The following is a 12088-nucleotide window of genomic DNA, read 5'->3' as shown; positions in this document are numbered from 1 at the left end:
AAAATCTTTGGGAGAAGTGAGATGGAAAGGAGTAACCAAAAATAGGTTTGGCAAGTCAGAATGCAATGCACAGAAAGAGGAAAGTGTGTTAGTTAATGGAGACATTGTACACTAATGCAAGAAAGACTTGGAGATCCTAGTACAATCAGGGAAGTAGGATGCAACTGGGATAAGTGAGAGTTGGTGGGACAGTTCACATGACTGGAGTACCATCATGGACAGTTATAAGTTGTTCAGGAAGAATAGGCAGGGGGAAAAAAAGTAGCTAGTGTTTCTGAGATGAAGTACAAAGCAGAAGGTAGGCATTTTGAAAGTCTCTGGGTCAAGGTCAGAGGCTTGCCATTTTCCCCTCCTTAAGGCTTCTTTTCAACTAACTAAAGTTTCCAGATTGTAGGATCTGGTCTTCATGGTGGTCTTCAATCATTGTGTCATATCTTTGCTTGTACAGCAACATGTGTTGGGAGGGTAACACAAAGTTTCTAGATTGTGTTGGGGATAACTTTTTGGATCAGGTGGTGGAGAGGCCAAATAGTATTGCTTTTCTTGATTTGCTGCTCTCAGACATGAAGGAATGTGAAGGTGGAAGGCAGTTTTGTGTGACAGGGACCATAACATGATAGAGTTCAGGATTCTAAAGGGAGGAAGGAAGGAGAGCAGCAGAATAAATACATTGGATTTCAGAAGAACAGACTTCAACAAACTCAAGGAAACATCCATGGGGAGGCAAGACTGAGGGGAGGAGGAGTCCAGGGGAGCTGGCTGTACTTTCAGGAGGCCTTATTTATAGTGCAGGAGCAAGCTATCCTAATTTGAAGAAATAGGACGAGCAACAGGAGGTTGACCTAGCTAAACAGCAAATTCTTCAGTGAGCTGAAACTCAGAAAGGAATACTACAAGTGAAAACCTGGCCATATTACTATGGAAGAGGACAAGAGTATCACATGGGCATGCAGAGAGAGAATCAGGAGGGCCAAGGCATGATTTGAGATGTGACAACCAGGAGTCAAAAAGACAATAAAAAAGGGAATCTACAAGTATGTCAGAAGTAAGAGGAAGACTAAAGAATATGTAGGCCCCTTACTGAATACAGAGGGCTATCAAGTAAGTGATGATGGGCAGTAGTGGTGCACAGTACAGGAGCAGCAGCAAGAGGTTCACTGTTTTGAGAAGAGAAGGTGTCACCTTTTTTCACTGATCTGTGTATTGAATGACCATTTAAACACTGATTTCTGGCATTAGAAAAGGAGTTGACATCTTCCTCTGGCAGCAGTGAACCTCCAGCCACTGCTCCTGTACCATGCATCACTGCCTCTGCTCTTCCCTGCTGCCAGAGCTGGAGTAGAAGTGTAGTAGAAGTATTGCCATCAGAGGATGGATTTAGATTTTTTTTCAGTGGTGACAGATTACAGAACAAGGAGCAATGGTCTCAAGTTGCAGCAAGGGAGATTTAGGTTGGATATTAGGAAAAAGTCTCTAATTAGGAGGGTGATAAAGCCCTGGAACAAGTTACCTAGAGAGGTGGTAAAATCTTCAGCCTTGGAGATTTTTAAACGCTTGGATTGACAAAGCCTTTGCTGGAATGATCTACTTGGACATGGTTCTGATTTGAGCAGGGGGTTGGACTAGATGACCTCCTGAGGTCCCTTCCAACCCTAATTTTCTGTGATCTAGGGAACTGATTATTCACCTCTATTCAACAGTAGTGGGACTACTGGTGAGTACTGTGTCCAGTTTTGGGCCCCCACACTGTAGAAAGGGTGTGGACAAATTGGAGAGTCTAGCGGAGGGTAACAAAAATGGTTAGGGGGCTGGGCAACATTGCTTCTGAGAAGAGTGTTTATTTAGTCTGGAGAAGAGTAGATGGGGAATGGGGCAGGGATTTAATACGTCTTCAACAACCTGAAGGGTGGTTCCAAAGAGGATGGATTTAGACTGTTCTCAGTGGTGTTAGATAACAGAAAAAAGGAGCAATTGTCTCAAGCTGCAGCAAGGGAAGATGAAGTTAGATACTAGGAAAACCTCTCTCATGAGGAGGGTAGTAAAGCACTAGAACAGGCTACCCAGAATGGTTGTGGAATCTCCATCCGTAGAGATTTTTAAGACCCAGGTAGACAAAGCCTTGGCTGGCGTGATCTAGTTGGGGATGGTCCTACTTTGAGGAGGGGATTGGATTAGGTGACCTCCCGAGGTCCCTTCCAAACCTAGTTTTCTTCAATGCTATGAAATTGGAAAGAGTCTAGCAGAGAACAACAAAAATGATGAGGTGCCTGGAAAACATGACTTGAAGCTAGGGTGAGACAGCTAGGGTTATTTATTCTAGGTAAGAGAAAACTAAAGCGGGATTTGACAATGCGCTTCATATACCAGAAGTCCTATAATAAAGAGGATGGAAATAGACTATTCTCTGAAGCCATGGAGGACAGAAGGGGCAATGGTATTAAATTGCAACAATGGAAATTTAGATTGGATAGTGGGAAAACTCTCTCATGATAAGGATGGTTAAGCATTGGAACAGGATATGCTGAGAGGTTATGGAATCTTCTTCCTTGGAGGTTTTTATTAATAGATTTTTAGATTGTTAGGGGCTGGAAGGGACCTTGCAGATCATCGGGCCCAGCCCTCCCACTCTAGGCAGGAAGACAACTGGGGTTAGGTGACCCCAGCAAGGTGACTTTCAAGAGGAGACTGGACAGCCTCTAGGGTAGGTGACTGCACCACCTCTGGAGGGAATTTATTGCACAATCTGGGCACTCTGACTGTGAAGGAGTTTTTCCTGGTATTAAGCCTGAAGCAGCCTTCCAGGAGTTTGTATCCATTGGTCCTGGTATTCCCCAGGGGTGCCCTAGTGAACAGTTGTTCACCAAGCTCCTGATGCACTCCTCTGATATAGCGGTAAGCTGCTATCAAGTCCTCTCTCAACTTCCTCTTCTTTAGGCTAAAGAGGCCCAAGTTCCTCAACCTTTCCTCGTATGGCTTGCCTTGCAAGTACCTGATCATATGGGTTGCTCTTTTCTGGACCCTTTCAAGTTTTTCCACATCCTTATTGAAGTCTGGGTTAAGAACAGGTTAGACAGACACTCAATTTGAATGGTTTAGTCAGGGGTGATCCTTGAGCACAGGACTTGGACTAAATGATATCCTGAGGTGCCTCCCACCCCTACTGTTCTATGGTGTAGTCAGAAGGAAAGAGGGAACAAAAATGCTTGGAAAGGACTCTTCCAAGGTATTCCCGAGACAGGAAAGAGAAGAGGAAATAAACAGAACAAACTACACAACAAAGAATATTGAGCAAAGCAAACTTAAATTATATTTTTATAAAATAGGAATCTGTATAGTCACTTAAAAATAATCAATTGACCCACAAGCTATGTTCCGTTAAATAGTGATCAGTGTTTTTTTGACTGTTGACACATTTCCTTCATCTAAGAAGTGTTGCAAATGTTTTTCGAATTCTTGGGAGAGGAGGGGATAGTTGCATGTGTGTGTGCACCATAGAGAACCAAATTTAGTCCTCCCCACTCCACTTATATATCCTGTCAGTATGTTTGTGTGTGTTACTGTATTGATATACTGAGGGAACAAAACAATTTCTGTTGGTTTAATTTCCCTCACGTGTCCACAGGCAAGAAAGGAACTTGTGGCCTCTATTAAATGATGATAGCAATAGCAAAAAGTTATAACCCAGGATTATATACTAATTTATCAAATGACTGAAATAATGATCTAGAAATACTTCAATCATATGTCAGTGATTTAATTTGGATTTTATTTTTTACACGAAATGGCCCATACTATATCAAATTTGATAGGATTTAGTATTCTACTAACCTTCCGTAAACTCTCCTATGGTGATTTTTTCCGTTTACCTTATCTTTGTTACTTCTGATGGTAAAGCTTTTTTCTAGCTTTCAATTCCTGCTTGTTTCATTTGTTGATGCCTTATTCCAGTAGGGGACTGAATTAACCCCTCTAGTAATCAAAGTTTATGATTCTGAAACAATTGATATCAAGATCTACTGGTGTAAAAGTGGATAAATATGCTATTGACCCATATCTCCAGTGTTTGCTTTTTCCTAATTCGTCACTTGTGGAAATTTTTTTATATAAATGCTTTCTAAACTGTGGTTCACTGATCATAGAAAATTAGGGTTGGAAAGGACCTCAGGAGGTCATGTAATTCAACCCCTTGCTCAAAGGAGGATCATCCCCAACTAGATCATCCCAGTCAAAGTTTTGTCTAGCCGAGTCTTGAAGACCTCCAAGAATGGAGATTTCACCACCTCTCTGGGTAACCTGGTTCAGTGTTTTACTACACGTCTAGTGAGAAAATTCTTCTTAGTATCTAACCTAAACTTCCGTTGCTGCAGCTTGAGACCATTGCTCCTTGTTCTGTCATCTGCCACCACTAAGAACAGTCTAGCTCCATCCTCTTTTGAACCCCCCTTCAGGTAGTTGAAGGCTGCTATTAAGTCCCCTCTCAGTCTCCTCTTCTCTAGACTAAATAAGCCCAGTCCCCACAGTGATGACACTGTACACCCTCCTTCAAATAAAAGTTTGATGATAAGATGAAGATGACTTTCTAAAAACTTCGGAGGTCAATACTTCTCTGCTGGTCCAAAAAGTTTGGAAACTTCCACATTTTATTAGATGTCAGACACCTAAAACATATTAATTTTAGGTGGTTCCTGGAACTCTTAACCCCTGGACTGTCCACACATTAACCCCTGAAACTAGTTTTAAGCACACTTTAGGCAGCTTAAAGTTAAGCCACTCCAGGGCAGGTTTATCTCTGATCTGTGTTATCCAGCTTGTGTTCCATCAATGGGTGGCCACTCCTCACAGATGAGCAGCCCAAGCTGCAGTTTTCCAGAATCCCAAGAATGGCACCAACCCACCTTCCCTCCTACTCCCAGGGGTGACCTTCCCACTCCCAGGGGTGCAACCACATGGAAGCAGCCTTCAGAGCACATGCTAGCCAGCCAGATAAAGAGGGCACCGATGAGTCCAGGACTGGGGTTAAGAGTGGGGTCATGGTGGGAAAACAAGGTAGGGGGCTGGATCAGATCTCCATGAACTGGGCTTCTTTCCTAGGGCAGGGGCAGTAACTCCCCCAAAAGCACATTCCCTCCCAGCTGCAACTGGGAAGTACAACCAGCACCCTCCCACACCCTAATCCCAAATCCCAATTTATTACAACATAAGACCCTCTTTCATTTACTTCTCCTTTTTTAATTCTTTTTTTTTCCTTTTTATTTTATTCTTCAGTGGCTGACTTCTTTCATTTCACCACCCTTCCCTCACCCTCATTTCCTTTTCACCTCCCCTTTCATTACCCACCCTGATTCCATTAACTTTGCTTCATGTTACTCCCCCCAGCCAATCTCTCACACACCTGCTAGAGCAGGGCTAGGACCCTGTCTTGGCTCACCAGCCCTGTAGTAGCAACTCACAGCTGTAGCTTCTAGTCAGACTCCTGCTCACAAGTCCTCCAGTGGCAAGTCCCCAGCTGTGCAGGTCAGGGACATTCAGAAAAGGTTTTTAGTCTTAAGGTGTGACTGCTCCAAACTCAAACTAGCACTTCCTTCTCTGCCTCCAGAGTGAGTTCCCTGGTGTGGTGGTGCTGCTGCTTCCAGCCTCAGAGCTCCTGCATCTTTTCACAGACCCTGAGAGGATACCCTGTCCCAGTGTTGCAGCCACTAGCCTGGTAGCTCTCTCCTTCTTAGCTCTCAGGTCTCTCTCCCTAGTTCCTCTCCCTGGGAGCCTTTTAACTTCCATTTATGCCAGCAAATTATTCTTACCAGCTCACTCCATCCTCCTGGCCAGACCTGCAATCAGGTCTCACTGTTCACAGCTGAGCTGTAGCCCCTCAAAGCCTGCAGACTGCTACAGCTTCATTTGTGCAACCTGCTATCACCCTCTACAAGCCACCAGTCTGCTACACCCTCAGACTTCTGTAGACCATCTAACCTTTTCTCCTCTGCTGCCAGCTGCATTTGGAGTGATGTATTGCTTCCTTCTTTCCATGCTTCTCTTCCCTCAATAATGGGTCCAGACTGGCTCAAAGGCTGTTAATGTATTGTTTCATTGTCAAGGCCAGTATCACTGCTAAGAAACAAGATCCGTACTGAAACCATAGCAGAGAGCTCACTCCTTCTCTTTGTGTGCAGAAGCCTAGCAATTAGGCAGCTTAGAGATGGCTTAAGGGGTCGTGAGCATGTGACCCAATGCCACTCCCAGGCCTAAGAGCAATACTGGAATGTGGGCTCAGGAACTGCCTAAGCCAGTGGTGTGCAACTTACCCAGACTCATGGTGTGAAGTCAGTGCAGAGTTCAGATATGGGGCATGGAGCTACATCATCTGGGTCATGAGGATGGAATTTGGTGGTACCAGTGTTAATTGCTGTGGTACCTTCTGTGACTGCCACTGCTCCTCCACTGCCAAATTTCTGGTCCCATAGGCCACCCTGTGGTCCAGATGATGTGACTCTGCTCTTTTGATTTGACATACAAGGCTCTCCACATGTCTGGGAATTTAAAGACAAGACAAGCAGTGGCAGAAATGATTGCCAAAGATCTGGGAGCCATGGCAATTAATGTTTACACCATTCACCATATAACCACATTTCCAGACTAATGGAAACATAGGCAGGATTCAGCCTATGGGCTGTATCTTGGTTACCTATGGTCTAAACCATCTATTTAGCCTAATTGCTGGGTTTAAATTTGCTTAGAAAAAAAAAAAAGTGGATTGAGTGTATTTCTTGGTAATGGCCCCAGGCTCAGCAGGGAGAGAGTATAGGCATAGCCAGTAGTGAAAGGCTACTTCTAGTAGGTTGCCAAAGGTAGGCATAAAGGACTACATGGCTGGTCCAAGCTGCACCTGTTCAGTGACAGATGCATATATTTTTTCTTTCCCTCCCTGTGAAGGATTGTATTTACAGGCAGGTCTCCTGTGGGGAGGGGACTTACATTACTTTAATTAGCTTTAAATGAAATAGGATTCATGACAGCTGAGGCTTTTTGTTTGCACATGTACAGTTTGGCAATCAAGAGCAATGAGTTGGGATTAAATGCTGGAAAAGCATATAAGAACATAATAAGGTATTGATAGTACATGTTTTAAACTTTGCTTGGCAGGATCTTTTCATTTATCATGTATGGCTTAGATTTCCAATGCTGTGTCTCAAGTCATTCTTCTGTTGTCAACTTTATGATCCAGTTGGATGGGTTTTTTGTTGGTTGATTCATTCTTTTTCTCTTTTTGACAGTCTATTGACATCTTTATTTGAGTTTACACGCACACATTTTATATTTAGTTTCTGTGACTATATTGTCTCTTTTTTTAATAGGGACAGTGTTTTTAATTAATTAGTCCTTGAATCCTGTATTTGGTGAGACCATTGTCCCTATCTCACAAAGTAGGGGTGGAAGAGCCTCAGAAGGTCAGTTAGTCCAGCCCCCTGCTCAAGGCAGGATCATCTGTGACTAAACTATCCCAGCTAAGAATCTGTCTAACTTGCTCTTGAAAGTCTCCGAGGATGGAGATTTCACAATTTCTCTAGGAAGCCTATTCCAATGTTTGACCACCCTTACAATCAGAAAGTTCTTTTTAACCTCCAATCTAAATTTTCATTGCTTCTAGTCCTGTACCCCAAGGTCATGGAGAAAAGAGTATCATGGATCACTGTCTATAACCTGCAACCCCAGCATCCATTTCAAGATAATAGATTATATAATTTAATTCAGACCTTTTTGGGGTATGCATGAATGTATTTGAGGAAAGAGGAGGTCAGTGGTAGTCCTGGAAGTTGAAATCACATAGTGGACATGCTTAGGAGCCCTACTTAGGGTATTTAAAGTTGCTTGCAACTTTCACATTTGAAATGTACTAAATTTACCCAAGAATATTAAAAAAATAAGTTTAATGCATGTGAAAGGAATACATCTAAATATGATGTATTGATTGATTAGTACATTACAGATTTATAATTAAATTAAGCTTCTTCCTTAAAGTAGGATTATGACAATATATTAACTACAAAATAATTACCTTTGTATTCATTTAATTTTATCCAGAAATACTTTATTTTTAGAACTGCTCTGATTGTGAGCATAACTCTGAAAGCTTTGTAAGAAAAATAGTCCAAATGATTAGATTGTTAATGGTCTTTTAAAATTTGTCTTTTTCTTACCATATAAAATTTGTTTTGGGTTAAGGCCATGGAAAGTGTTACTGTGGAAACTGTTACTGTGAGGCTGGTTGGCATGGAGATAAATGTGAATTCCAGTGTGACATCACCCCCTGGGAGATCAAGAGAAGATGCACATCTCCAGATGGCAAAATCTGCAGCAATAGAGGTGTGTCACTGATATATTTTCATGTATATCTTCTGCACATATTTCACATTGCAGATATTCTGAACTATAGGACAAAGGCAATCTTTTTCAATAACAGTTTTTGGTTTTTCTCTTTTTATTCAGTTCTGACCATGATTTTTCAAAGTTTGTATATGAATAGAATGTACACAAATGCATGTGTATAACTAAAGGTTTGTGTACATGTGGATTTGAAAATTTGTGTGTGTGAACTCAATCAAAGAGTAAAAAACCCTTCTCATCACTTAGTTGCATAGTGAGGCTGCAGAGGATGGGATATTGGCAGATCAGCCATAGTAGGGAACCTCTCTAGAGTAGACAAATATTAGGAAATCTTCACCATAGCTTTTTGTAGATTGATGTAGAGGTGTCCAACAGGGCTGGTTTGGGATTGACACACAAGGTGGATTTTGAATGTTCTGAACTGAATAATGGACAAGAATGAGCAGCAGTCATTATTTAAATACATACTTTACAATAGCAACTAGTTATATCCTGTTCATAGGGTTGTCAGGTTAGATTTTTTTTTTACTAGACATAGTTCTCTGCAAAGCCCAATGGCTTGAATTTCCTCCATAACTTCAATTTAATTTTGTCAATTTGGGAAGAATTAGTAACAAAAACAAAATTTGTCTTCACCAGCTGCTATACTTGGCTTCACTGAACAAATAGTTAAAATAGAAAATATTATTTCTTGGCTGTCATCCAAAACTATTGCATTAGAGCAAAAGTACAAGTCTCATAGATACCTCTCTTAAATACATATCTTCTGACAAAACTTGCTATAGTCTGAGCATCTAATTATCCTGAGAGCATTTAGAAAACTGTCTCATCTTAATTATGGGGAAATTGAAAGGTTGGCTCAAATACAAAAATAACTTAGGCTTATTTAATTTTTGGACTTTAACAGTAAAACAGCTTCTGTGATACTGGAAACAATAAATATAGAAATGCTGTGTGTCAAGTTAGCTGTTTGTTCTTGCATGATAATAGTTGACTCTTACCAAAGGGAATTTTAACAAGTTTTACTTGAAGAGCATATTATTTGGACTAGAACAGAACAAATGACATTAAATGAGTAGAATTTGTGCTATGAATGGGTACACATTTCTGTAAGATGTACAAAAATATATGGTATGTATATGACAAAATTCTTTCCAAATACTAATTATGGAAGGATTTTTTTCACATATTCATGATTTCTGTCCTGAAATCCTTCTGTTGCTTGACTTTATAAAGTTCTTTTTCAGCTCAGCATTTCCACTTAGTTTATTCATAGTTACTTGATCAGCTTTTTAGGGGGTTGTGTATAGAGCAACTGATTACAAATTCACTCTCACAGTTACTCTTTAGAAATGACCTTTTCTTTACTTAAGTTTTCCATTATAGTAATTTAACTGTCTGCATGGAATTAACTGTAAAAGTGTGTATAATATGTTTTTATCCATCTCACATTTCTTCAAATGCTGTTCTAGAGGGTACAGGTGGCTCCAGGCAAGTGTATCTTTTGCTTTGTGGGCAGTTACAGACCACTGAAGCTGATGCATATGCTAACTATTCCTCATTCAGAATCACTGAAAGAAGAAATTAAAGCTTTTTCACTGAGTAAGAGAAAATGGAAACTACTGTCCAGTGACTTGTCCAGACAGCAAAGCCTGACAGAGACTAACTATAACATGTAGCCCAACAAGAGGCTTCCCTGGGGAATGACTGCATTTACAGGAACTGGGGCATTGTTTTGTTTGTATGTATCTGTACAGCAGAAACAGAAAGCAGCAGACAGTGAGAAAGGCAGTGTAAGTATGACTTAGAGGAGCCAAATGAGAGAATTTTGTAGGGCACAGGACTGGTTGGAAAGCAGCCTTAGATTTATGAACAAGGAAAGTGCCATTGGTTTGTTCCTACCATAGGTGCCAACTTTTATTTTTGTCAGGGCGGGGCAGGGAGCTAAGATGATGGACACGTGGAAAGTATTACACATTTCAGATGAGGGGGACCAGGGCCCTTGGGCCCCCATGTACTCAGCACCTCTGGTTCCTACTATGTCCAGGGAAACAGGAATTGGTTTATTTTCTTTCCAAATAACACAACTGTACCAAAAAATGCCTAACTTGTATAATCCAATTCCTCCTCCTAATGGAAGTAACTCTGCAAGGTCTTGAATATCAACTAATTGCTGAAGTCACTCAGCAACAATATCATTTTCAGGTAGGTTACTGATTTTTACCCAGAGATCTCACAGCCCTGGTACTGGAAAAGAATTTGGGGATTTCTGCTGGTTTTTATTCGATTATTCTGTCATCTTGTATGTCCTGCATGTCTCGGTTGTTGAGTACAAAAGGGGCTACCCAGCAAGAGAGAGATACCACTTGCTTCTTATGCATCTAATTCACTGATGAAATAAATCACCTTAACCACATTATAAAGGTTGGAAATTATGGGAGACCCTTAACTAATATACACTTGAAACTGGCATCTCAAACCTTTTGTAAAGGCAAAATAACAACAAGCTTAAACTCCTAAACTGATTCTTATTAGTGTGTATCCCTAGGCTCATTTCTGTTCTATTCTGTGTCTCAGGCACATGCGTGTGTGGTGAATGCACATGCCATGATGTTGACCCAACTGGTGACTGGGGAGATATTCATGGAGATACCTGTGAGTGTGATGAAAGGAACTGCAAAGCTGTCTATGACAGATATTCTGATGACTTCTGTTCAGGTGAGGCATATATTGAAGTGGAAATCATATGGTTGTATTTAATTATGTGACAGAAAATGTCCAAATAGCTTATTCTGGCCCCAAATTGAATTTTTAATTGCTCAGTTAAAAATTTTTGCTTGGGGTCAGACTCGATGGTTTCTATTGGAAATTAGTAGATTTTTTTCATATATATATATACAATTATATATATATAATTGTTTGTTTTATAAATATTTCATGAAACACAGCCATTTGCTAATAACATTAAATCCCATGTATCACAAAATGAAAAAAATAATAAAATGATTGAGGTTCCTAACTGTTAGGCCTACTTCAGGACATAAATTTGTCCTTGTTGGTTCATTACTAGATGATGCAGAGAAGGGGAAGGGGAAATTAAATTTGAAACTAAAAAACCCCAACCTTGATATATTAATAGAAGATGATTGGTTAAAAATGAAAAAGAACTTGGTTTGTTTCATTAATTTAGTGAATAGGTATTCCTGTTAAATGTCCCTTGTGTCACTGCATGTTGCACCCAAGGGACATGTCTAGACAAGCCTGCACATGCCTTTTGCTGCATGTCAAAGCAGTTTGAGATGAGACAAGAGGCATGTTGGGAACAAAAAAACGTTCCCCACACTACATATTTGCAGCATGGGCTCAAAATTTGATACCTGGATATCCAGGTATCAAAATACTCCCCTGGAAAAAGAAGGGCAGGGCACGGTCCTGGACCATGCCCTGAGGCAACCGGAGGCTCAGGTCCTCCAAAGAGATGCTCTGGTAGCCAGCCAGAGTACCAGACTCCATGCCTGCCCCTTGCCCAGATACTGCAGCATGCTGCCTGCCCATTCAGGGCAAACAGCGATGTAAGCTGCTGCAACCTGGACCTGGGCTCCGTTCTAGGTAAGTAGGGGGTGGGGGGCTGTGAAGATGTGGGGGGCCATGTCGGGGGAAGCACGGGAAGGGTGGGTCCCCTGCCGGCTTCCCATAGGGCCCACAGCCC

General features: G+C 41.2%; 1 protein-coding gene across 2 annotated transcripts in view; it reads left to right on the top strand.

Annotated features, from left to right (window-relative positions):
• Positions 1 to 12088, top strand: part of ITGBL1 (integrin subunit beta like 1) — a 308943-nt gene that overhangs the window by 168519 nt on the left and 128336 nt on the right. For both annotated transcript variants that reach the window (XM_006264391.4, XM_059721100.1), the window contains 2 exons: positions 8218 to 8358; positions 10957 to 11097. In XM_006264391.4, coding sequence (XP_006264453.2) covers positions 8218 to 8358; positions 10957 to 11097 — 282 coding nt within the window. The remainder of the gene's footprint in view (positions 1 to 8217; positions 8359 to 10956; positions 11098 to 12088) is intronic.

Source organism: Alligator mississippiensis, chromosome 1 (assembly GCF_030867095.1).
Source record: "Alligator mississippiensis isolate rAllMis1 chromosome 1, rAllMis1, whole genome shotgun sequence".
Classification (NCBI taxonomy): Eukaryota; Metazoa; Chordata; order Crocodylia; family Alligatoridae; genus Alligator; species Alligator mississippiensis.
The sequence above is the reverse complement of the archived record's forward strand: the minus strand, read 5'-3'. Positions and strand labels throughout refer to the sequence as shown.